Raw genomic sequence first — 25,973 nt, 5'->3', positions numbered from 1 at the left:
GAAGGAGATTGGTGCGTCTGGGGGCGGGTTTGCGCGCAGAGAGGATAAAGGCGAGGTGCGCCCAGGGCCAACTGGGCTTTCTGCTCTGCGCGCTGTCTCTGTGCCACGTGCTTCTCCAGCGCCTCAGCGGCGCAGCATCTTTGGGCGGCTGTCTCGGAAGGTCAGTGCGGTGGGACCGGATGTTCCCCCCCGGCTGATCCTGGGAACTGAGCCTCTTTGAAACGGAGGCTGACGCCGCGCGATTGCCTGACGCCTTTGCCCCCGACTGGCCCGATAGGTGTGACAAGGCCGGGCGCCCCAGACTCAGAGCTCCCCGGGGCGATCGCGGGTCCCCTGTTGTCGCTGCGGACCTGGGAGGCCGAGGGAGGGTCGGGGTACTGCTGGGATCGGCTGGCGCGGCTCTGGCCCTTCCTGAGTTTCGAAAGGGCACCCCCTGCCAGGAGCGGTTTTCCTCATAAAACCGGTTTATCCAGTCATCTTCCCTGGAGCTTGAGCACCCCCCCCCCCCACAACTTTTCCATAGGAAAGTGGGAGGCTAAGGCTGGAGATCCGCGAGCGGCCCTTGTCTCCACGTCTTTTGGGGTTCCCTCTCCTAGGCCAGTGTGCACTGGGGGGAAGGTGCGGGGCGCCCGCTCCGCAGGGCCAAGCCTGTCTCTGAGACCCTCTATGGCTCACGCTGAGAGCTCCAGGATTTTTTCCCCCGACCCTTCCTGGCTTTCAGATCATCCCCGCTTTAAGTCCAGACTTTACCAGATGGTTGATGGAGTCTTTAGCAGTTCGCTAACTGCTTTTATAAATTGCTTTTATTAAATCCTGTCAGCATGTGGTGTCCCATTTCTAAGGATGGGGAAACTTGAGGTTGGCGAGGTAGTGTACGCCGGCTCACGCCGGAGGGAGGGCGGTGTTTGGCCTTGAACCCCGGGTGCTGGTGGGTACTCTTCTTCTGGGGAGCCGCGAAGAGGAGGAGCCGAGCTGGAGGGGAGAGGGGCAGCGGGGAAGGTGGCCCCTTCGCCACCACGAGGATGCGTCCTCCTTGTCCCCTCTCTTAGGTACCCGATGTTTTCTCTTGGCAGGGAAGAGTGGGGGTGCTGGCAGGAGGGTTTGAAACTCAACGGACCTGGTTTGCAACCCCTTTCCCTTTGGTAATTAATTATGTGCCTGACCTTGGGCGGGTCAATTCAGTCTGCAAAATGGAGAAAAGATCCCAGCTTCAGAGTTACTGTGAGGCTTAAATAAGAGTTCAGGAGAGCAGATGCTTCCTCTGTGCTCGGTAGTTGAGATGCCAGATTTTCCCGTTGGATCATTACTGTGAAGAGTACACCTTTGGAGACTTCTCTGGTGGTCCGGTTGTTAAGCATCCCCGTTTCCACTGCCGAGGGCACAGGTTCAGTCCTTGATGGGAGAACTAAGGTCCAGAATGCCACAAGATGCAGCCAAAAAAAAAAAAAAGGACACATTTATTTATATGAATTTTTTATGATTTAATGAACGGGAGGATATAAAGCCAAGACTACCTTGCAAATAAGCAGTTATAAGCGTTATTGATCCTTAAATCAGAGTGAGAAGTGGGAGAACTCAGGGGAGATGAAGATGGGCATGATCAGCCCTGGGAGAGGGTCCTGGGGCCAGGAAATTGTCAACTGGGCAATGACTGACCTTTGGTGAAAGCAGTTTCACTGAGTGTGGATCAAGAAGGCCTGCTCCGAGGGGCAGGGATGTGGTTTGGGGCAGTATAAACACTCTGGAGAGCCCTGAGACTGGAAGGAAAGGTTGAAGGCTGGATGAGAATGCTAGGTTTCAGCAGGTTTATAAGCAGAGGGCAAAGAACCATTTAAGGGGATTGGTGGGACCAAGGGCTTGGGAGTTTGAACTGGCTGGGGGTTTCGTGGCTCTCTGGGGCAGCATTGATCTACACTGGGTGAAGTTTCTAGCTCCCCAGTAATATATGTATGCACTGACCATTTCTTGGGCCTGGATTTTTAAAAATTTGGTAAATTATGGTTTTTAATCACATAACATTAAATTTAGCCTCTTACCATTTTTAAGAGTACAATTCGATACTGTCAGGTATATTCACAGTGTTGTGCAATGGATCTCTAAAACTTTTTTATCCTGCGAAATGAAAGCTGTGCCTGTTAGTTAAGCACTCCTATCCCCTCTCCGTTTCTCCCGTGGCAACTAAATTTCTACTTCCTGTTTCTATGCTTTTTGACTGCTTTAGATAACTCATGTAACTCATATGGATGGAATCATACTGTATTTGGCCTTTCGTGGCCAGCTTATTTCAGTCAGCATAATGTTCTCCAGGTTCATCCGTGTTGTAGCATTTGACAGGAACTCCTTTTTCAAGGCTAAGTAATATTCCATCACATGTATATACCACATTTTCTTTATCCATTCATCTGTTGGGAGCTGGATACTTGTAGCTTCATACTGAATGTGCTGGAGACATGACCTAATACATTTTTATTTACTATCTCTGTGGCTGAGAATGATGAGAGCTAGAGATTTGGGAAGACCACAAGATTAAGGGAAACTGATGATGCATCCTCAGAAAAAAAGGTCTATTTTCTTGGTTTTCAATATTCCAAAGTAGAGTTTCTTTTAATATTTTTGAAATAGGATTATCTGTCTCCAGAGAAATCACAACTGAATTAAAGTTTTTTTCCCCAAGAAATGGAAGTAATGTTCTCTGAAAACAGAGGACATTCTGTTTATTGTGGTGTAGACAAACCCCTGATACTTCTCTTTCCTGCCTGCCTGTTTGACGTGGTGTTTGAATTCTCACATGCGTCGAGAACTGTTCAGCGGGACTCACAGCTCCCTGGGAGAGGCAGCCTTACTGGCCCCTGGCACGTAAAACCAACATGTCCAAAACCAAGCTCGTTTGTCTTCTGACCTGACCTGCTCCTCCAGGAAGCACATGCCCAAATTAGAGGTCCGTGTTATTCTTCTCCATTCCTCGCCAGTTGCTCCGTGTCCCAACAATCACAGCCAGCTGGGCTCAGAGTCTGCATCTCTGTCACTCCCTTCATGATGCCACTGCTTTCCTGAGCTCTGCTATGGTTGGGGCAGAAAGGTAGATGCCTAGAGATGGGAAGGTTTGTATAACAACCACCCCAGCAAGGCTTGCACAGGGGAGACGCTCGATTATTTAAGGAGGAAAGTCTGTTGGCCTGTTTCTCTTTGATCCTTTGGAACTAAAGTAAGCAAAGTACATAGGGGAGAAAGTCTGTGGACTTTTATCTGATCTCCAGTCATCCTTGATGGTTTCCATTTCTAAGTTTGACAACTAGCTTGGCAAAGCAAGTCTTACTCTAGAACAGTTATTCTCAAGTGTAATCTGGGATAACCCTGAGATTCCCTGAGACCTTTGTAAGGTCCATGAAGTCAAGGCTATTTTTAAAGTAATACTCAGAAATTTTTTTGCCTTTTTCATTGTTTCTCTCTCAGATATGTGGTGGAATCTTCTAGAGGCCACATGGCTTGTAATGAGCTTTCCACTGATCTAATGGGGTGTGTGCTTGTGTACTCCTGTGTTTCTAGAATCTTCTAAGGATAGCAGGCTTAAAGTATAAATATATTCATTTTCAGAGATAAACTCCATTTGTGCTTATCACTTCTGTGCATTTTTATTAGTTACATGCTGTTATATCTGCTATTATCTTTGGAGCCCATTTTCTTTTAAAATCAATATGTCATTGCTTTGAAATTCTAAGTTGAGCCTTTGCCTATATGGAAAAATAACAAAAAGTTTATTGTAATTTATTTTTTTTAATTTAAGGATACATCATTGGCTTAGAGGACTTGATTTTTTTCAGCTCAAAGTTCTAGCATCTATGCGTATAAATCCTGAAAAGAAATGACACAAGAGTCCTGTGAATCATGGAAAGAGGAATTTTTCTCCAGATAAATGTACAAAATTAAATAATACATGAAAATATGAACGCTTTCCTCAGGTTTTACAGATGTTAGAAATTTAACTTGTGTGTCTGACGCCACAGAGCATTTTGAATAATATTTTGGTGGCAATAGCATTATTCTGAGACCAACCATTCTGAATGAATGAAGTGTAGATAGGATGATCTCTTTAAAAGCCAAACATTATTTGTTACAGCCTTCCAAACAAGAAAAGAAAAAACTGTTGAAGTATGACAAGATAGGTTATCAAGTTGCAGTGGCTGGAGAAACAATAAAGCCTTGGTTGGATGAAAAAGCATGGAAAACACTCAGCACAGCCGCTGTGACAGTAACTTGTCAAAGACTTAGCTGCAGACGTGAAGACTGACAGCAGAAGTGTGTATCTTGCAAGTGGAAGAATCTGTGGTCATGGCTGGACTGATCATTCTGTTTGTTTTCATGCACTGTTGATGCCAAACCAATCATCAAAGACTAGCTTTTTAGTGAAGGTTTGACAGCAAACACAAATAGTGCCAGTCTTTGGTATAGAATTATTTTTTTGAATTTCATGGTTTATCCTGGACCAACTGTTGAATTTTCACTGACAGTGCACCAGCCGCAGTGGCTAAAAGTACTGGTTCCTTTGCAGAAATCAAGGCAGTGGCACCACTTGGTACTAGAAGTCATGGGATTCTTCACTGCCATATGCTTTCCTGTAAAAAAATAAAAAATAGAAAACTTAAGGACTGTTGTTACTCTTGTTGTTTAGTCCCTGACTTGTGTCTGACTCTTTTGCAATCCTGTGGACTGTAGCCCACCAGGCTCCTCTGTCCTTGGGATTTTCAGGCAAGAATACTGGAGTTGGTTGTCATTTCCTTCTCCAGGGAATCTTCCCAACCCAGGGATCCAACCCAGGTCTCCTGAGTTGGCAGGTAGATTCTTTACCACTGAGCCACAGGGAAGCCCCTTACTTAAGAATGCCCTTTCAGTTCAGTCTAGTTCAGTCGCTCAGTCGTGTCCAACTCTTTGGGACCCTGTGAATCGCAGCACGCCAAGCCTCCCTGTCCATCACCAACTCCCGGAGTTCACTCAGACTCAATGTCCATCGAGTCAGTGATGCCATCCAGCCATCTCATCCTCTGTCGTCCCCTTCTCCTCCTGCCCCCAATCCCTCCCAGCATCAGAGTCTTTTCCAATGAGTCAACTCTTCGCGTGAGGTGGCCAAAGGACTGGAGTTTCAGCTTTAGCATCGTTCCTTCCAAAGAAATCCCAGGGCTGATCTCCTTCAGAATGGACTGGTTGGATCTCCTTGCAGTCCAAGGGACTCTCAAGAGTCTTCTCCAACACCACAGTTCAAAAGTATCAAACAGTAAAAAGTGATTAATTTTTATTAAACCTTGAGCCTTGAGATGTATCTTTTTAGTGTATCATTGGTAAATGGATGTATTTGTTGTGTATCAAAATATGATGGTTGTTTTGAGATTAAGCATTTTTTTGATTGAATTGTGAGCTGCACTGGTCATTTTTTTTTTTTTTTCATAGAGTACTAGTTTAACCTGAAAGAATGACTGACCAACTATGCTTATTCATACCTGGACAATCGGCAAACATTTTCTTAAAAAAAATAAAATAGATAAACCTAGCGAGCCTGTCAAGGAAACAACCAATGGTATCTGATGCAGGTTAACATGTATCCACCATTGTGAACCTGACCGCTTCCCAGTACTTAGGAATTTTCTGATGAGATCAGTGATGTTAACTAGTATAACTTTGAGGGATGGTACTGTCAAGTGTGTTGGCAGTTAGAAGCTCTGCATTACTCACTGAACGAAATTTTCCAAAAGACCAATGCATAGAATTGTAAAATCATACAGGAATAAAACACCTGTTCGAAGCATTAGATATACTAGTGGGTTCTAATGTTACAGGTACAACAGTTTCATGATAATGTCTTCAGATTCTGTGTTGCAGCTAACTTTTAAAGAAACTAGCATGTGTTGAGTTCTGGATATCAAAGGCGAGTATCCAGAATTATCTGAGAAGGCTTTAAAGATACTGCTCCCTTTTCCTCACTGCTTTGCTTTGTGAGTCTGGATTTTCTTCATTTACTTCAATCAAAGCCACAGATTGAGTTAGAAGCAGGTGCAAAAATCCAGTTGTTTTTCTATTAAGGAAAACATCAAAGAGATGAGTAAATGTAAAACAGTGGCAGTATGCTTTTTGTTTTGGAAAATATATTTTCATAAAATACGTTTATGTTAACACTAGACAGAGGAGCCTGATGTGCTATAGTGCGTGGGTCAGAAAGTCGGACACGACTTAGCAACTTGAACAACAGCAAAAGGAGTTCTGAGACCAGAAAATGTGAGAGCTGCTACCTTAAAAGCATTCAGCTGAACTTGGAAATGGCAAGATAATAATCTTGACCTGGAAAAGCTACATGCTGTAGATGGGTGGAGGGCTTTTGGGTTTTGTTTTTAATGTATATGCATTGTTAGTCAAAGCCATCCCGTAATAGGGACCGTAGTGCTGCTTGATGGTTAAGAACTGGGTTCCCTGAGACAGGTGGTGGTTGCGATGGTTAAATGCTGTAATACAGGAGGGCATTCATGGGCCTGTGGCCTGTATTGAGCATTAAATGTTAGCTAGTAATAGTTGTAGAATAAGAACCAACTCAGTCATGAATTGTCCACATTGCTAAACTAACATACAGTGTCTGAAGTTTCATCTACCAGTGCTGTTGGAAATCTGACAGCTGACCGAGGTGGAGGCCACAGGGCAGTGTGCAGAGAGCAAAGACCTGACCTTGGGGAGGATGGGCAGGAAGGTTGCTGTTCCAACCAGCAGAGTAAGCCCTGCACTCTGATCTACTCTTGTGACATGCTCACCTTGGGTAAAGTTGGCGAGGACGAAGAGCTGGACTGCAGTAAAATATACATGATCTGGGAAGAGGGGAGAAAATGGCTTTCTAATTATCCTCTCTTAAGAGGTGGCAGTGAAATGGAAATTAGTCACGGCTTACTCAGTATTGCTGGGGGCCTTTTTACCTTAACGATCTGCTTTTCTAGTCTGGATCAGCCTTAAGATAAGTCTGAGTTAGTTTCATAGGGTGCTGTGTTATTTAGCCCGGAGCCTATTTGCGCTTCAGTGGTACGTGGACAGATGGTAGTGGTTGTGAAGACTGGAGGCTTTCACTTGGATCCGTGACTTGGTGTTCCTGGCATGGATGGCTCTGTACACAGTAACCTCCACTGAGACTTTAGAGCCCGTTGTCGTCAGCACTGTGTAGCTCCAGTTCTAAATCTCAGCCAGCCTTTGTTTGCCTGAACTTTGCATGAGCAACGTTTATCCCTTTTCACCGGACTGGGCTCACGGTCGTCTCTAGATTGGCTCCCTGTCCCCACGCTCAGCAGTCTCTTTAGTTTGGTTTATGAATCCAGGGCATGGCTTTGCTTAGGAGCTGGCGATCTTAGTGTTAGTCGTGGTTAAATGGTTTGTGTTTTGAGGGGTCTGGAAGGTAAGCAGTTACATGCTGACCTCTGCTTTTTTGTTTGTTTATTAAAATTTTATTGAAGTATAGTTGATTTATAATGTGTTAATTTCTGCTATATAGCAAGTGACTCAGTTATACATACGTAATATATATATATATTCATTTTTATTATGGTTTGTCACAAAATATTGAATATAGTTCCTGCTATACAGAAGGAGCTTGTTGTTTATCTGTCCTATATAGAATATCACGTTGGCCAAAAAATTCATTCCGGTTTTTCCATAAGATGTTTTCCTATGCTAATACCAAACTCCCATTCCTTCCCTTCCCTACCGGCTCTTCCTTGACAACTTGAAGTCTTTTCTCTATATCTGTGAATCTGTCTTTGTTTTGTAGGTATGTTTTTTTGTATCATATTTTAGATTTGCATATGATATCATACAATATTTGTCTTTCTTTTTTTGACTGACTTCACATAGTATGATAATCTCTAGGTCCATCCATGTTTCTGCAAATGGCATTGTTTCATTCTTTTCTGAGCGCTAAGTCGCGTCAGTCGTGTCCGATTCTGTGTGACCCTATGGACTGTAGCCCACCAGGCTCCTCTGTCCTCTGTCAATTCTCTAGGCAAGAATACCGGAGTGGGTTGCCATGCCCTTCTCCGAGGATCTTCCTGATATGGGGATCAAACCTGCATCTCTTCAGTCTCCTGCATTGGGAAGTGGCTTCTTTACTACTAGCGCCACCCAGGAAGCCCTTCATTCTTTTTTATGGCTGAGTAATATTCCATTGCATATATATGAACCGCATCCTCTTTATCCATTCATCTGTTGATGGGCACTTGGCTTGCATCCATGTCTTGGTTACTGTAAATAGTGCTGCATGAACATTGGGATGCATGTGTCTTTTCTGAACTCCGCTCCTTTTGTGTTATAGGTGTGCCACAGAGACCATGCCAGTTGTTCGGGTGCTGCGGCGGGTCGCCTGCTGGATGCTGCAGAGCCCAGCCTGTGGCTGCCGGGCTCCTGTCCTACCCAGCCGGTTTCTGGGGACCTCTCCTCGGCAGATTCCAATGGATGCCAACTTCCACTCCACTTCATTCTCAGAAGCAGACCAGCAGCGTGTCTTAATTACAGGTTGGGTTTTTTTTTCTTTCTCCCGCCTTTGTGGCTTCATTATTTTCTTTGTGTGGCTGTATATTCATTTTTGGAATGTCTAACATACCACCAGGTAACACGTATTCTTCAGAAACTCCCTTTCCACTCTTGGCTTCCTCCTGAATTGTGCAAATCCCTGGTGCTTATTTTGTTGCTGTTGACAGGGCTTGGTTTCCCTGCCCAAATCTTTTGTCATCTGAAGAAAGGACCTGGGAACCTGGGGATGAAAAAGCTACTCTGGGACTTGGTTCCCCTTTCCTGCTCGAGATCCAAGGTGTGTGGACAAAACGTGGACCCTGGAGTCTGGCGCATCTTTCCTTGGCCAGGCTCCTCCGGCCAGGCAGTTACTGCACATTTGTGTCTTGGAGACAGAGCAGATAGGCAGGGCCTGCCGGGGGCTCAGGGAACTTCTCGCCATGACCTCATGGAGCCTGTGTCTCATTGTCCACAGACTGGCTCGCCAACCCCTCTCACCTCGTGTCCACCCAACGTCCAGTTCTGCATCTGCTCACTGCAAATTTGACCGTCTGCCCACAAGTCCTTCCAGCTGACCCAAGCCCACCACTGATTGATTAGCACATTTTTATTGTCTTCGATTTGCCAGAATTTCATGCCTTGACTTCACGTCATTATCCATCTTACATTCTTCAGTGTGTGCATATTTCTCTCACTACCACCTCCTCCTCTGCTGTAAATGGGTTTCAAGTGAGGTCTGCTCCCTTAGCACTTCCCTCCCTGACTCTCCCAGCATCTTGTCCGTGTCTCTGATTCCCTCCTCCCGCCACCAACAAAGCACCCTCCAGGTGCTACTGTCAGTGCGCTGGTTTCAGTCACATGTTTACACGAGTTTACAGGAAATCCCACAGTCTGCATCGTCCTGCCTGATTACTTTCTCCCAAAATGGAATTTAGGGTTGTATTCCCCTAAATGTGTTCTAGACCCCCAGCTCTCCCATGTCCAGCAATGGCATTTGTAAGCATTCAGATTAAGATGCCGTAATCATTTTTTTAATGTTCTTAGCACCTCCTAACCCACCCAGTTATCTACTCTTTTTTGGGTGACTTTTTGGTTTTTGCCTTCTTTCTCCATTCCTATTCCACTGCAGGTCTAATGGAGGAGGGTGCTCTGGATAATCCCACCAGAGGCTGATATCCAGCTATTGTATCTGCAAATAAACTTATTTACTAAACAGAAACAGACTCATAGACTTAGATAACAAACTTATGGTTATCAGGGTAGGGTGGGAAGGATGAGGGGAAGGGACAGTTTGGGATCAATGTGTTCACACTGCTATATTTAAAATGGATAACCAACAAGGGCCTACTGTATGACACAGGGAACTCTGCTCAATGTTGTGTGGCAGCCTGGATGGGAGGGCAGTTTGGGGGAGAATGGATACATGTATATGTATGGCTGAGTCCCCTTGCTGCTCACCTGGAACTATCACAACATTGCTAATCAGCTATACCCCAATACAAAATAAAAAGTTTCTTAAAAAAAAAAAAAAACAATTACATGTGACTTTAAGTGTTCTGGTACCCATAGGAGATAAGCTTCATAGCCTGTCAAATAACAAAGCCAAAGCTGCTAGTGAGTTCCTGGCTGGGCGATGTTCTTGCTCTCCTGTGACTGTTCTCTTCCTGTTCCCTGGCTTCCCCTTAGCCACCCTTCTGCTGGAGAATGTTCTGTCTCTGAAACTCATCTGATCTGATCTCTGACCTAGCTCGGAGAAGGTGATTCAGTTCCATCAGGCCATCCTGGGGCTTCACCTAATTAGCTAAGATTACCAGTGGAGTTTTATTCTGTTACTACATCCTGGGAATAATTGAACTGGTTCAATTTAAATTAAAGTTTCACTTTTTTCTTCTTTATCCAGGGGGTCTTGGCCAGCTTGGAGTGGGTCTTGCTAGCTTTCTGAGGTAAGAGCTCTCGAAGTTGAAATTTAAAATCTGAGTTTGGGGGTATGTGAAGCTTATCTTTGCTCCTGTTTAACCCCTAAATCTGTCCTCTCCCCTCTTGCTCCTGAGTCTTTTACGATATTGTATCTAAATGACCGTTTGGAATGCATTTCATTGTGCCTCTTAGAATCACAGACTTTGTCTCAGGTCCTTGACTCAGTGACCCCATCCTGGTCCTTTGCCCTCTGCCTGTTCTAGGTTAGGCAAAGTAAGACCTGCCTCCAAATGGGTCAGTCAGTTTTTTGATGTTTGGGGACTGAGAGAAGAACATGTAGAAACTGAAAGGGAACAAGGTGGGATTTAGAGAAAGTGGGATAAAAGGAAAAGAGAGAAGAACAGGGGGGAAGAGGGAAGGACTCTGGGGCCCTGGGAGGACATTGGTGACAGGCACGGACAATGATGGGGTAAGGCATAAGCAGGAGATGCAGCCCCAAGTGCGGCTGGAACCGCAGGGATGCTGGTTGAGGATGGAGAGGAAGAAGGGCTCATGTGTAAAGGTGGGATTTGGAGGCAGGCAGTACATGGCAGTTTCTCTGGGCAGGATGGTTTTCATAGGACCTGGTGTGTCCTCAAATGTACCGTCTCGTATGTTTAATTTTCCCTTTAGGAAACGATTTGGGAAGGACAATGTGATTCTATCTGACATTCGGAAGCCCCCGGAACACGTCTTTCTTAGTGGTAAGAGGCTCTCAGAGCAGTCGGAGAGGCAGCTTGTAGGATTCATATCATCACTCATAACCAGGCTTGTGAATTAAAGGAGGAGGAGTGTTTGAGGCACACTTGTGCTACTTAAAAATGTTTCCTGCATTTGGATTTCCCGGTCATTAGGTGGTTAAGACTCCATGTTTCCAGTGCAGGGAGCATGGGTTCAATCCCTGGTCAGGGAACTAAGATCCCACATACTGTGGGGGTGTGGCCAAAAAAGGAAAAGACGTTTCGTGTTTTTGTCCTCATTCATTCTGTAAAATGTCATTGGTATAGTCACTGCTTGTTCAGGTGATCCAAGGACAGGGGAGTTCATTAGCCCTTGATGTGAAGTTGTGGAGTAATATCTTCGGATATAATCTGCAGCCATATCTGTGGAATAAAAATTTGGATTCTACCTTTCAGAGTTTTTAGTGAACTTAACTCAGAAAGCACACAAAAATCAAGTTCTGAAGTGAGGAAAAGGAACTTTAAGTTTTGGAGAAATTAATCCTCCTATTTCAGCATGGACTTGCTCTTAAACACCTGTGCACGCACACGGACATCAGACTCCTGTAGTCGAGCTGCTTACCACCTCAAAGATGTTTTTACATACTTTTTATTTTTTTGAAGTTCCCATGAACATATTTTATTGGATAAATATGTGCATTGCATTCTTATTGTTGCTCGAACCTACATAAAATAGTGACTTAAGAAATTAAAGTTCTAGAGGTCAGGTCAGAAATTAAAACTCATTTCATTGGGTTGAACACAAGATGTCTGGGAGAGCTGGATCCCTCAAGACACTTCAGGGAAGATGGCGCTGGCTTCCTAGATCACTTCCTCATCAAAAATATCTTTATGACATCTCCTAGGCCCTCCTGGTTCCATGTCAGTCTTTCGTGGTTCACCTTGGGGAAGAGCATTAATGTGCTGAGTGGGGGAAATTGGCATTGCAGAAATCTGGCTCTACCCCTAGCCTAACCAAGTGTGTTGAACCCACAACTTGTGGGTTATTTATATCATGGTGGGTTTCTGGCTTTTGTAAACCCATGTTATCTATTCCTTTAAAATATGCAGCTTATTTAAGCAGAGTGAAATCACCAGGTGCCTGCAGTGTGGCGTGAACAGCATCGGCTCAAGCCAGCTGCCTGGTTTTGATCCCAGTTCTTAATCTTAATTCTGTTTGATTCTGGCAAGTTACTTAACCTCTCTTGGCCTCAGTTTCCTCCTCAACAAAATACTCACCTCAAAGTTTGTTTGAGAGTTAAATATACAGTAAGTCCCCTACTTTCAAGTTGCAAACTTTCAAAGGTGTGAACGTGCATGTGAGCCTCTGTATGCCAGCTGTTGTTCTGTACTATTGTACTGTTCAAGGTGCTAGACTGTCAGATTAAAAATGTTTGATTTTTTGTTTGTTTTTTTTATGTATGTATGATTTGCATTAAAAATTCTATAAACCTATTGCAGTGTAGTACTATATAGCCGATTGTGTTAGTTGGGTACCTAGGCTAACTTTGTTGGACTTATCCCTGGGTTTGGAAGTTCCTCTGGAGAAGGGAATGGCAATCCACTCCAGTATTCTTCCCTGGAGAATTCCATGGACTGAGAAGTCTGGTGGGCTACAGTCCGTGGGGTTGCAAAGAGTTGGATACACATGAACAAATGGACTTATGCACGTGCTCTCAGGATGAACTCGTTCCTATGTAGGGTATTTCCTGTACAGGAAGCCCTTAGAATAGCGCTCAGCAGGTGTAAGTCCTGTGTAAGACTTAAAGTATTGTTAACCACGGAGTGTGTGTGTTAGTAGCTCAGTCATGTCCGACTCTGTGACCCATGGACTGTAGCCCGCCAGGCTCCTCTGTGCATGGGATTCTCCAGGCAAGAATACTGGAGTGGGTAGCCATTCCCTTCTCCAGGGACTCTTCCCGACCCAGGGATCCAACCCAAGTCCCTTGCATTACAGGCAGATTCTTTACCATCTGAGCTACCAGGGAATCACCTGGGGGTTGGGCTTTGTATTCTGCATAAGAAAAATGCTGAGTTGTGTCTGAATAGTTGTTACCAAGTTGGTAGCAATGGAATTCAAAATCAATGGGAAAACCTGTTGAAGTTTTCAAGCCCTGAACTCCTTCACTTGCCTGATTCACTGCTCCTTGCAGGCCCGTTTATTTATTCCGACATCCTGGATTACAAGAATCTTCGGGAGATTGTGGTGAACAACCGCATCACGTGGCTGTTCCATTACAGCGCCCTGCTCAGCGCAGTGGGAGAAGCAAACGTGTCCCTGGCCAGAGCCGTGAACATCACTGGTGAGTCTCTGAGTCGTGCCCCGGATGCCCTGTTTGCCGGATTGCCCTTCCTGGGGAATCCTGGAAAGAGGTTTCCCAGGTTACGAGGGCTGCTCGTTTCAGGACTGCACAATGTCCTGGACGTTGCCGCAGAGCACGGTCTGCGATTGTTTGTGCCAAGCACCATCGGGGCGTTTGGACCTACTTCTCCACGGAACCCAACCCCTGACCTCTGCATCCAGAGACCCAGGACCATCTATGGGGTGTCCAAGGTCCACGCTGAGCTTATGGGCGAGGTAGGCATCACTTGGCACGGTGACTCAGTGTTTCCTTTTCTGTTTTTGTCTCAAACACCTGCTAATTCATCCTTGGAGAGGACTTCTTCCCTCCTCCAATCCCTGCCCCCAGAAATGCTTGGGGACTGATTGTGTTTGCCAGGTGCCCTGTACCCATAGCTCCAGCAGAATCCTCAGCCCTGTGCTAACATTCAACACTTCAATCATGCCCTTCGAGTGGCACCCCTCCTTCATTTGCTGCCCATCTTGCTTGTACTGCACTATTCTTTCAGGCTCCTGATATTACTATTATAAGAGCTAACTTTAAAATAACTTCAAGTGTCCTTTTGGTTTTCTTCTTTAATACACTTTGTCTTTATACTGTATCTCTGCATAGCACATCTTTTTTTTTTTTTTGTCATGACTCGTAGCTTATGCTTATGGAATTTTAGTTTTCCAACCAGGGATTGAACCTGGGTTCTCAGCATTGAAAGTGCAGAGTCCTAACTACTTGACTAAAATGTCCATAAAAGGGCATTTTAGTCAGTGTCTGACCCTTCAACTGACGTATCACAGTGACCATCTTTCCCTGTGCTGTCCCAACACTACCTCCTAGGTCAGGATCATGGAGATTTGTTCAGCACAATGAGCAGGGTCTTCCTTCCAAAGAAAGGCAGAAACTCCCCACTGTCAGCTGATCTATTATTTACTGTGTTGTCTGACGATGTTATCACCAGAATGGCAATTATTTGATGATAACAAACTTCAGGGTTATTTGTTAAAGAAAAATGGCAATTCTAGGGTCTTCATTTCCTCGAGGAGGATTTTAAGATGACTGTACGGGGAGATGTTTGAGGAAAAGGCTGTTAATTCTTTGCATTGCTCTACCTGATTTAAAAGATTCTTTTTAAAGTTAAGTTTTCTCTTTCTCGTAGTATTATTATTACCGGTATGGATTAGACTTTCGATGCCTGAGATATCCTGGAATCATTTCTGCTGATTCCCAGCCTGGAGGAGGAACAACTGGTAGGGTTGTTTTTTATTTCTTTTTTATGTAAAATTAGCTTTCTATTTGCCTGGTGCAGTGGGGATGGATCTGCTGTCATTTCAGCCATATGCTGGCTGGAGTCTTTGTATCCTTTCTGAAAAGTGCATCTGAGAAGCTCATTGAACCCTATTGACTTAAATTTGTTCAGGGCAGCTCAACCAGTGCTGTAAATCCAATGGAATTTACCACCCACAGTGCCAGAATCAAACGGACTAATTTCACTAAGCATATTACCTTCCAAGTTCATCCATGTTGTCGTAAATTGCAAAATTTTATTCTTTTTTATGAGTGAGTAGTATTCCTGTGTGTACGTTAGCCAACTCTTTATCCATTCATCCGTTGATGGACATTTCCATTGCTTCCATGTCTTAGTTATAGTAAATAAGGCTGCAGTGAATGTTGGACTGAGTGTATCTTTTCAAATTAGTGTTTTATTTTTCTCTGAGTATGTACCCAGGAGTGGAATTGCAGGGTCATATGGTAGTTCTATATTTAGTTTTTTGAGGAACCTCCATATAGTTTTCCACATTGTTATCATTTTGGACTTGAGTGTGCATTATGTTCAGTAACTCTCACATCAGAGATCCTTCCCTTATGAGGGGTTCTGAGATATAACATAAAAGATACTTGACAACATCCGAGGGATTTTTACTATAGCTTTGTACTATTGTCTGAAGTCTGAGAGGCTTATACTCTAGCTTTGTTCTTTTTCCTCAGGATAGCTTTGGCAATTCTGGGTCTCTTGTGGTTCCATATGAATTTTAGAATTATTTGTTCTAGTTCTGTGAAAAACGTCATAGGTAATTTTACAGGGATCACATTAAATCTGTAGAGTGCTTTGGGTAGTATGGCCATTTTAACAATACTATTGTAATTCTTTCAATCAAAAGCATGGGCTTTCTTTCCATTTCTTTGAATATCTTCAATTGAAATTTGAGGACATTTTTTTAAGGGATTTTCAAAGAGCCTTTGGGTTTAGTTACTTAAAAAAAAAATTGCCTAATGTAGTGCTTCTCCAGGAAGGCATGAGGAATCCCTGGGGATCCTTGAGTCAGACCTTCTCAAGGGATCCAGGAGGTCAAAACAATTTTCATATTAATACTAAGATATTATTTGCCCTTTTCAACGTCCTTTTCAAGTATACCGTGGAGTTTCTCACAGGCTGCCTGATGTATGTAGCATAGCAGACTGAACACAGAAGCAGAGATTCTTACTGTTTCCAATTAAGCCAGGGAATAAGGAGATTTTCAAAATGAAAAACATACCATTCTTCTCACTAAATTTTCTCTTACTTGGAATCTATGTTCTTTTTTTCACATATAATATCATACATATGAGTGTGTGGGCTTATTATCATTTTTAAGTATAAAAATATTTTTTAAAAGTTCCCAGTTAATTTCTGATATGGTAGATGTTACTAATTTCTGATACAGTAGATGTTGCTGTGTGTGTATATGTGCTCAGTTGCTCATCATGTCTGACTCTTTGCAACCCCATGAACTGTAGCCCTCCAGGCTCCTATAACTCACCTTAATAAAACCTTTTTTGGGGTCCTTGGTGATTTTTAAGCCCACAAAGAGTTTCTGAGACTAAGACATCTGAGAACCACTGCCTTAATTTGAGAGGCTCACTCATAATTTTTGTTATAAGATGTCCCTCAGACAAGCTTCTCTTTCAGACTATGCGGTCCAGATTTTCCATGAAGCTGTCAAGAATGGCAGATTTGAGTGCAACCTGAAACCCGACACGAGGCTCCCAATGATGTACATTGACGACTGCCTCCGGGCCACCCTGGAGGTCATGGAGGCCCCAGCAGAGTCCCTGTCCATGAGAACCTACAACATCAGCGCCATGAGCTTCACCCCCGAGGAGCTGGCCCAGGAGGTGCTCAAGCATGTCCCAGAGCTCCAGGTCACCTACAATGTGGATCCTGTCCGACAGGCCATAGGTGGGTAGACCGCTGCCTCTCCCTCAGAACTAAAGTCAAGCTGCAGTCCGCCACACGAGTCCTTGAGGACATAAACCGTGGAGGAGAAGGAGAGCGCAGTGCCTTTCCCAGGGGCCCGACACCTTCCGAAGAAGGAGCTGCTATCGCACCAGAGCTGGCAGGTGGCACAGTTTTGGGAAATGATGTCCAAAGTGGGTGGACTCGAGCTGTCCAAATAAACCCACTTGTCAGCATTTCACCATTTGCCAGTTTAAATATCAAACAAACAGACATAGTATGAGAGCAGCCCTGGGTTCTCAGAGGCTGTGACTGTGCCCCTGTGTGAGTGCCATGCCATCTGAGCATGGCAGTCCCACCTTACAAGCCTGCAGGGGACTCTCCTAGCAGGTGGCAACTCACAGCGCCTGGCAGTAGATACAGGCTTCTAGTCTAAGAAGGTGACTGTGTGTGCCTGTAATGGCTGCTCTGCTCTGCTCAAGGGAGATTTCAAAGAGAACGTTTCTCTCATGGGATGTTGACCTTTATGTAAAGTGTTCTAGACCTTTTTGCACACCTACAGCCTGAATAACTTAAGCTTCTTTTCCATGTCTTATCCTAGCGGATAGTTGGCCAATGAACTTTGATGATAGCAACGCTCGGAAGGACTGGGGATGGAAGCACGATTTTGACCTCCCAGAGCTGGTGACAACGATGTTGAACTTCCACGGTTCTGAGAGCAGAGTTGCCCAGGCTAACTGAAGGGGCCGGAGGAAGAGCTCATGAGTCCTGGGTGGCTGTCCAGGGAAAGCTATAACAATCCTGAGGTTCCAGACCCCAAGGAATCTAGATGACGTGGGGCTGAAGGACTAATTGGATTGAATTTTCGCAGCTCATATTGAACTGCCACATGCAGAAATGACTTGGCTGTAGCGTCTTCTCAATGCTGTAGGTTTGGTGGTAGCCCTTCTGAATCTTTGCTGTTTGCCTAAACTTGTCCAAATCACAGAATGAAGACTTAAGTCACAATCATTTCCGTTTCCTTAATTAAGATGAAGTGACCACTTTCGGGAAGATATGTGACATTTCTATTAAATTAAACTTAATTTAAATATCACTCCTAAGACTCCATCATTCCCTTGACTAAGACCAAAGATTACTTTTTAAAGACCATCAAAGATAATCTCCAAATTTAAAAGAATTCTTTACATCCCATCAGAGTCTAAAAAAATGTCTGTGTATTAATCCCATGTTCACAATGTTCAAGAGATTTTAACCTGTCAAAAATGATCACTTCCAATTTATTTTTCTAAGAAGATACACTGCTGCTACTGCTGCTAGGTCACTTCAGTCGTGTCCGACTCTGTGCAATCCCATAGAAGGTAGCCCACCAGGCTCCCCCATCCCTGGGATTCTCCAGGCAAGAACACTGGAGTGGGTTGCCGTTTCCTTCTCCAATGCTTGAAAGTGAAAAGTGAAAGTGAAGTCGCTCAGTCGTGTATGACTCTTAGTGACCCCATGGACTGCACCCCACGAGGCACTCCGTCCATGGGATTTTTCCAGGCAAGAGTACTGGAGTGGGGTGCCATCGCCTTCTCTGCGAAGATACGATAGTGGTAGGAAACTAAGAATATTAGAGATGATCTAACTGGTCAAGGGGGTCGCTAAGCGTCGGATATGACTGAGCAACTTCACTTTCACTTTTCACTTTCATGCATTGGAGGAGGAAATGGCAACCCACTCCAGTGTTCTTGCCTGGAGAATCCCAGGGATGACGGGGCCTGGTGGGCTGCCGTCTGTGGGGTCACACAGAGTCGGACACGACTGAAGTGACTTAGTAGTAGTAGTAGTAGTAACTGGTCAAGAGAAGCATCTCTTACTTTGATTGCCTTCCTGCTGGTGAGCTGGGGGTTGGTGACCGGGACTTTGATCCCTTACCTGCCACGTCAGACTCTCCTGGAGCTTGTCTAAATGTACAGGTTTGGGGGCTCCATGCCTTCAGGTGGACCCAATTGCTGGAGATGGGAATCTCAGAGGACCATGGGTTATTCTTTCTAGCACTGGGCCCCCAAATTTAGACCAATTCCAAACCTGATTTTCTAAAGAGGACTTCCTTACAACAGCCTTTCTATGCACTCTTAGATGAGCTTTCGAAAGAGCTCCACTAATCCTCTGAAGGGCTTCTCGGGTGGCTCAGCAGTAAACAAGCTGCCTGCAATGCAGGAGACGTGGGTTTGATCCCTGAGTCAATCCCTGGAAAACCCCCTGGAGAAGGAAATGGCCACCTACTCCGGTATTCTTCCTGGGAAATACTGTCCTGGGAAATGCCATGGACAGAGGAGCCTGGCAGGTTGTAAGAGTTGGACGTGACTTAGTGATTAAGCAACAAACAAACACTTAAATGCAAATGGAAGATGGAAAGGGCAGGAGGCCTGTGTTCCCATCATCAGTCTACAGGGGCATTCACTTGCTGTTCAGAGATACTCACTCGCCCATTGCGGGGAGAGGGGTCTACGCTGTGCCCCCTCCCCTGACCCCTAGTGCACTGAAGCCTGCCGACAGTGCTAGGTCTGCAGGATTCATAATCCAAGGACCTAAAGGAGACCGATTGCCTAGCCAATAGGCAGTGACACTTTAAATGTTCCCTGTCTTTCCTTCGTGACACTTTTGAACTTGAACATGAGCCTGTCTGGCACACTGGAAATCCACAAGTCTTCCAAATAAGTACAAAATGTGAAAATCTGATTTTTGAGGGGCGTCTGATTTGGGGGAAAAGCTTTGCACCTGGAGGAGAAATGAATTCTGGCTGTCACTTTCCCTGAGGTTGTGAATCTTGGCCGAGTCACTTCCTGTCTTGAGTCTCCACTTCCTCACCTGTGAGAAATGGCGTGAGCCTGGCTGCAGCTTCCTGACTTCCAAGGCTGTGGCTTCAATCAGGGGACTAGAAACAAGACCATAGTTAAACATTTCCTGAAAAAGTAACATTGGGTATGTTTGATAGCATATCTGTAAACATGTAATTTATGGGGTATAAGAAAACCAACTGGGGGATAAGAGGAGGAGGGATAAATTGGGAGATTGGGATTGACATATACACACTACTATATATAAGTAGGAACTGCTGCGGCTGCTGCTGCTAAGTCACTTCAGTCGTGTCTGACTCTGTGCGACCCCATGGACGGCAGCCCACCAGGCTCCCCTGTCCCTGGGATTCTCCAGGCAAGAACACTGGAGTGGGTTGCCATTTCCTTCTCCAATGCAAGAAAGTGAAAAGTGAAAGTGAAGTCGCTCAGTCGTGTCCGACTCCTAGCAACCCCATGGACCGCAGCCTGCCAGGATCCTCCATCCATGGGACTTTCCAGGCAAGAGTACTGGAGTGGGGTGCCACTGCCTTCTCCAAAGTAGGAACTAATAAGGACCTATAATACAGCACAGGGAACCCTACTCAGTACTCTGTAATGACCTATATGGGAAAAGAACCTTAAAAAGAGTGAATATATATATATATATGTATGTATGTATAACTGATTCATTTTGCTCTATACCTGAAATTAACACAACATTGTAAATCAACTATACTCCAACAAAAATTATAAAAACAAAACTGCCACAACCCCACAACTGTGCTCAGGGACCACCCATTCTCACAGGCCGCCTCCCTCCCTGTCCACACTTAAGACATTAAGTGCCACTGGTGAGACATTAAGGCTCTAATGAAAGATGAATCAATATTTCCAGTCCTTCTCCTCTGGAGAATATACCTTTGATATACCTTTGATAAGGTATATTATCAAAATACCTTAATTAAAGAATACTTTGCTTAAAATTATTCAGCACATTCATATTAAAGCAAAATTATTTGGTTGTCTCGATGAGGACTATGTAAAGCTGAATTGCACATTTCCAGTCAGTGAAAGAGGTAGAATATAAATATTGTAACAGTTTGACAATTTCTAGTTTTCTCCTTAAGTCATTGAGTTTGGGGGTGGGGGAAACTTTTGCTAAGTATCTTCCATATGCTTTGATACTAATTTTGCAATGTTTGGAAATAAACTCTGGAAATGAACTGCTGTGCTGATGTATTTATTCAGTCTTGAAACAGATGGGATTCTGTTTGAAAGGGAGAAATGATTTTTAAGAATCTTTCTGTTTTAGTAAAAGATTTTAAAAATGTCCTTGTTCATACTGAATTTTGTATAATTGTATGCAAACTGCTTTCAACACTTCTGTTTAAAGATGGTTTGCAACTCCCTGGGAAGATTCCTTTGCACTGATTAATAATAATAATAATAATAATACTTATTTTAGTGAGTGTTTCTTTTTTGCTATTTAATACCATTTTTCACAACAAATATCAGGGAACCCAGACTGACTTCATAATTAAAAACATATATCACTTATACCTCTCCTATCCCCAGTAGAAATTTTAAAACACTTATTTTAGCATTTTTCCCCCTTTTCCCTTAAAAGTTGGGTGCATGTTTACTATCTTTTTTTTCCTGATCCAAGGTACTCTTTCAGAAGTTTCTGGCTTACTGTTGTTAAGTTATGACTCTTTTGCAACACCATGGACTGTAGCCCACCAGGCTCCTCCGTCCAGTCCATGGGATTTCCCAGACAAGAATACTGGAGTGGGTTGCCATTTCCTCTTCCAGGGGATCTTCCTAACCCAGGGATGGAAACTGTGTCTCCTGCATTGCAGGCAGATTTTTTTTTTTTTTTAATCACTGAGCCACCAGGGAAGGCCTTTCCTAGGTTAATAGGACAATGGAATTGTCATATGCACAGATAAAGTGAAAAGTGAAAATTGCTCACTCATGTCCATCTCTTTGCAACCCCATGGACTATACAGTCCATGGAATTTTCCAGGCCAGAGTACTGGAGTGGGTAGCCATTCCCTTCTCCAGGGGATCTTCCAAACCAGGGATCAAACCCGGTCTCCCACATTGCAGGTGGATTCTTTACCAGGTGAGCCACAAGGGTACAAGGATTAATAGTCAGCCACCTGTTGCTCTGGCTAAGCCATGAGAAAATCACCATGGGAAAAGAATAAAAGCAAAATAATAGCAATACAGCATAACCCAAATAAAAGCACACTGGGTTGAACAGTTGGGGTTGTCATTCCCTGCTAAGCTAAGGAAAAACATAGTGTGGACCTCGGAACGCTGGGTCAGTGCAAGTTCATAACACTGCTTGTGCACACACTAAGATGTTTTCCCAAGGCATATGCGGGTCTATGACCTCCAGCTAGGTGAAAGCCCTTGTACAAGAAAATAACAAAAATAGTTTAAAGTAATCAATAACCAGAGATCAAATTGCCAACATCCGTTGGATCATCAAGAAAGCAAGAGAATTCCAAAAAGACCTCTACTTCTGCTTTATTGACTATGCCAAAACCTTTGACTGTGTGGATCACAGCAAACTGTGGAAGATTATTCAACAGATGGGGATACCAGACCACCTGACCTGCCTCCTGAGAAATCTGTATGCAGCTCAAGAAGCAAGAGTTAGAACTGGACATGGAACAACAGACTAGTTCCAAATCAGGAAAGGAGTATATTGTCAAGGCTGAACATTGTTACCCTGCTTACTTAACTTCTATGCAGAGTACATCATGAGAAATGCCGGACTAGATGAACCACAAGATGGAATCCAGATTGCCAGGAGAAATATCAATAACCTCAGATATGCAGATGACACCACCCTTATGGCAGAAAGTGAAGAAGAAATAAAGAGCCTCTTGATGAAAGTGAAAGAGTAGAGTGAAAAAGTTGTCTTAAAACTCAACATTCAGAAAACTAAGATCATGGCACCTGGTCCCATCACTTCATGGAAAATAGATGGGGAAACAGTGGAAACCATGACAGATTTATTTTGGGGGGCTCCAAAATCACTGCAGATGGTGATTGCAGCCATGAAATTAAAAGATGCTTGCTCCTTGGAAGAAAAGTTATGATCAGCCTAGACAGCATATTAAAAAGCAGAGACATTACTTCGCCAACAAACGTCCATCTAGTTAAAGCTATGGTTTTTCTAGTCGTCATGTATAGATGTGAGAGTTCGACTAAAGAAAGCTGAGTGCCAAAGAATTGATGCTTTTGAACTGTGGTATTGGAGAAGACTCTTGAGAGTCCCTTGGACTGCAAGGAGATCCAACCAGTCCATCCTAGGGGAGATCAGTCCTGCATATTCATTGGAAGCACTGATGTTAAAACTAAAACTCCAATACTTTAGCCACCTGATGCGAAGAACTGGTCCTTTCATCATTTGAAAGGACCCTGATGCTGGGAAAGATTGAAGGCAGGAGAAGGGCATGACAGAGGATGAGATGGTTGGATGGCATCACTGACTCAATGGACATGAGCTTGAGTAAACTCCAGGAGTTGGTGATGGACAGGGAGGCCTGGCATGCTGCAGTCCATGGGATCGCAAAGAGTTAGACACGACTGAGCAACTGAACTGAACTGAATCAATAAAATGGGAGATGTGACTGGGGACACATCATAGCAGGCTGACTTCATCATAGCACAACAGATACTCTCTGCTTGCCAAGACACTAAATAAAAGTGATGTGGCTCTGAGGAACAGGGCTCTTGATCCAAGAGGTCTGAGTCCTCTGGTCCTATCTTTAAAACTTTAATTCTGTCTCTAGTTTTTTTTCCCCCAAACTGTGCATCAACCACTCTTGATCCCTACCTGCTGTGCTGGCTGCAGCACAAGGGAAGCCCAAGAATACTGGAGTGGGTAGCCTATCCCTTCTCCAGGGGATCTTCCCAACCCAGGAATCAAACCAGGGTCTCCTGCATTGCAGGTGGATTCTTTACCAACTGAGCTATCAGGGAAACCCCGCACAGATAAAAGCATGGCTACGACTCCATGTTCCCAATGCAGGGGCTGTCCATCCCTGGTCAGGGAACTAGATCCCTGATGCCTCAACGAAAGATCCCATGTGCTGCAACTAAAACCTAGCACAGCTAGATTAATTAATTAATTAATTAAAGAAAAACAAAAACCAGTGCCTATGGCAGAACAGGTGCCCTGTTATTAGTTCTCATGAAGTCTGATGCTCACCTGCCTCCCCATGAAGCCAGGAGAACTCTGAGGGAAAGACCCAAGAATGGCATTTCGCTTTCTCCTTTCCTGGAACCTGACACAGGCAGGATGAAAAGGACACAGTCAGAACCCCGGAAGCTCACCCCTGCTTGAAGCCAGATGCAGCAGAGACCCGGAAACGGGATGTGTTTCTTCCTGCTCTGGTGACAGGGTGCTGGGCTCTCATCCATGCAGCCATCTGGAAACCTGTCGATCCGGTTACTGCTCACTGAACATTTTCACCTTTGTGTGATTTGTCGCTCAGTCGTGTCCGACTCTTTGCAACCCCATGGACTGTAGCCCACCAGGCTCCTTTGTCCATGGGGATTTTTCCAGGCAAGAACACTGGAGTGGGTTGCCTTGCCCTTCTCCAGGGGATCTTCCCAACCCAGGGATGGAACCCAGGTACCCAGCATCGCAGGTGGATTCTTTATCATCTGTGCCACCAGGGAAGCCCAAGAATACTGGAGTGGGTAGCCTATCCCTTCTCCAGGAGATCTTCCTGATCCAGGAATTGAACCGGGGTCTCCTGCATTGTAGGCATATTCTTCACCAGCTGATCTACAAGGAAAGCTTTGGCCTTTTGCTGATACCCTGTCCAACTCCACTGCCTGGAAACACCTGACTTACCTTTAACGCTGCAGGAATCAAGGCACCAGGATCCCTTAGTAAAGGGGGATAAACCTCCCTTTTCCTCCCACATCCTGTAGCAGCTGGCATAGTGCAGAGCCTGAGCTGCAGGTGTGGCTGAGGAACCCCATATGAAGGGGACTGTGGGTCTTAGGAGAACCCAGCCACCAGTCTGAGGGATCTGGATTGGGGAGAGCCCTGCAGCAGGAGGCGAGGCAGGTGATGAAGGGCTGGGATTGAGGCATGCTGGAAAGAGACGGGAACATCCAGGAAAAGGAGAGGGAACCCAGGCGAAGTCCTCCAGGTCTGTCCCCAGAATCTGGGACCTGTACGACGGCATCCTTGGAGCCATCCAGGACAGGGAGGCCTTTAGGCAATAACCTGATAAAACACCTAAGGAGGATCAGCTAGATGGAGGAGACACACGAGGCAGGGTGTAGGGAGGGTGCAGAGCTGTCATGCCCTCCCTGGGTGTGCCACCCCCCAGATGCTCCCTGGACCCCTTCAGTCAGGGTTTGAGTGTGAGTGTGAGTGAAAGTGAAAGTGAACGTGTTAGTCACTCAGTCATGTCTGACTCTTTGCGATCCCATGGACTGTAGCCCGCCAGGCTCCTCTGTCCATGGGATTCTTCAGGCAAGAATACTGGAGTGGGTTGCCATGCCCTCCTCCAGGGGATCTTCCTGACCCAGGGATTGATTAAATAGGGATCAAAAAACAAACTCTCAGCTGCACATAAATGCTACATTTTTCAGAGTAGAAGGTGCTGGCTGTCATCAGATTCTCAAAGGGTCCTTCTCCAACACAACGGATAAAGAACCATCATGTGAGGGATCCTCGTGTATGAATTTGGAGGAAAATGCAGACAACTCACGTTAGGGGGCACATCTGGGGGGCTAGGCTGGCCATCTCCCCCGACCCCCTGCCACTGGGCCCTGGGTACCAGGCCACAGCCGGACAGTCGTCCACAGCCCCAGCTGTGGTCGGCCAGGACAAAGCACGGTAGGTCGTGTGCCCGTGCCTGGCACAGTTCCCAGGCCCCACTTAGCTTATCAGCCTCTCTGCCCTTGCCTTGAGGCTCAGACCTTGTGAGCTGATAGCATCCTCTCCTCCTGCCAGAGTCAACACTGCCTATGAAGCTGGTGGCGCTCCCAGAGAGGGGGCTGGATGTGGTCTTGTCGCCGAGGTGCCGGGTGTGTTTGGCCTCATCTCAACAGGCCCCTTTGGCTTCTCTCCTCATCTCCCTGCTCCCGAGGTCCTGTAGTGCTTATGTGGGTCAATGGATCCAAGGGTGACAATTCCTCCCTGTCTAGGGTCCCCTGGGGGGTCTGTTGTCAAGATCCACCGTTTTCAAATCTCGGCCCCTTGGACATTTTGTCTCACTGGTGGGAACCCTGGTAGAGCCTGTGCTTGCAGACACCAGAGCCGTGTGCAGGGGAGCAGCATCCCGGGGCAGGCAGCTCTGAACCTGTGTTTAGCAAATGTCTCCAGCTTGTGATGGGACATAGTGGAGAGGGGATGGTG

General features: G+C 45.2%; 1 protein-coding gene across 2 annotated transcripts; it reads left to right on the top strand.

Moving 5' to 3' along the window:
• The first annotated feature begins 73 nt into the window (after window positions 1–73).
• On the top strand, window positions 74–20,796 carry TDH (L-threonine dehydrogenase). 2 transcript variants are annotated; one of them, NM_001046104.2, is given in 9 exon segments: window positions 74–160; window positions 8,330–8,529; window positions 10,427–10,469; window positions 11,116–11,186; window positions 13,355–13,504; window positions 13,607–13,779; window positions 14,694–14,784; window positions 16,485–16,754; window positions 17,353–17,847. In NM_001046104.2, coding segments are annotated over 8 exon segments (1,122 nt in total). In that variant the 5' UTR covers window positions 74–160; window positions 8,330–8,345; the 3' UTR covers window positions 17,493–17,847.
• Window positions 20,797–25,973: the final 5,177 nt, after the last annotated feature.

The sequence above is a fragment of the Bos taurus genome, chromosome 8 (genome assembly GCF_002263795.3).
Source record: "Bos taurus isolate L1 Dominette 01449 registration number 42190680 breed Hereford chromosome 8, ARS-UCD2.0, whole genome shotgun sequence".
Taxonomy (NCBI): Eukaryota; Metazoa; Chordata; class Mammalia; order Artiodactyla; family Bovidae; genus Bos; species Bos taurus.
This window is presented reverse-complemented; position numbering and strand designations above follow the sequence as displayed.

Excerpts from the sequence above, each read along its gene's own strand:
- TDH (XM_005209829.5), top strand. The coding sequence starts at position 8,346 with ATGCCAGTTGTTCGGGTGCTGCGGCGGGTCGCCTGCTGGATGCTGCAG. Across the intron at positions 8,530-10,426 it reads GCAGCGTGTCTTAATTACAG|GGGGTCTTGGCCAGCTTGGA; the intron begins GTTGGGTTTTTT and ends TTCTTTATCCAG. Across the intron at positions 13,780-14,693 it reads ACGCTGAGCTTATGGGCGAG|TATTATTATTACCGGTATGG; the intron begins GTAGGCATCACT and ends TCTTTCTCGTAG.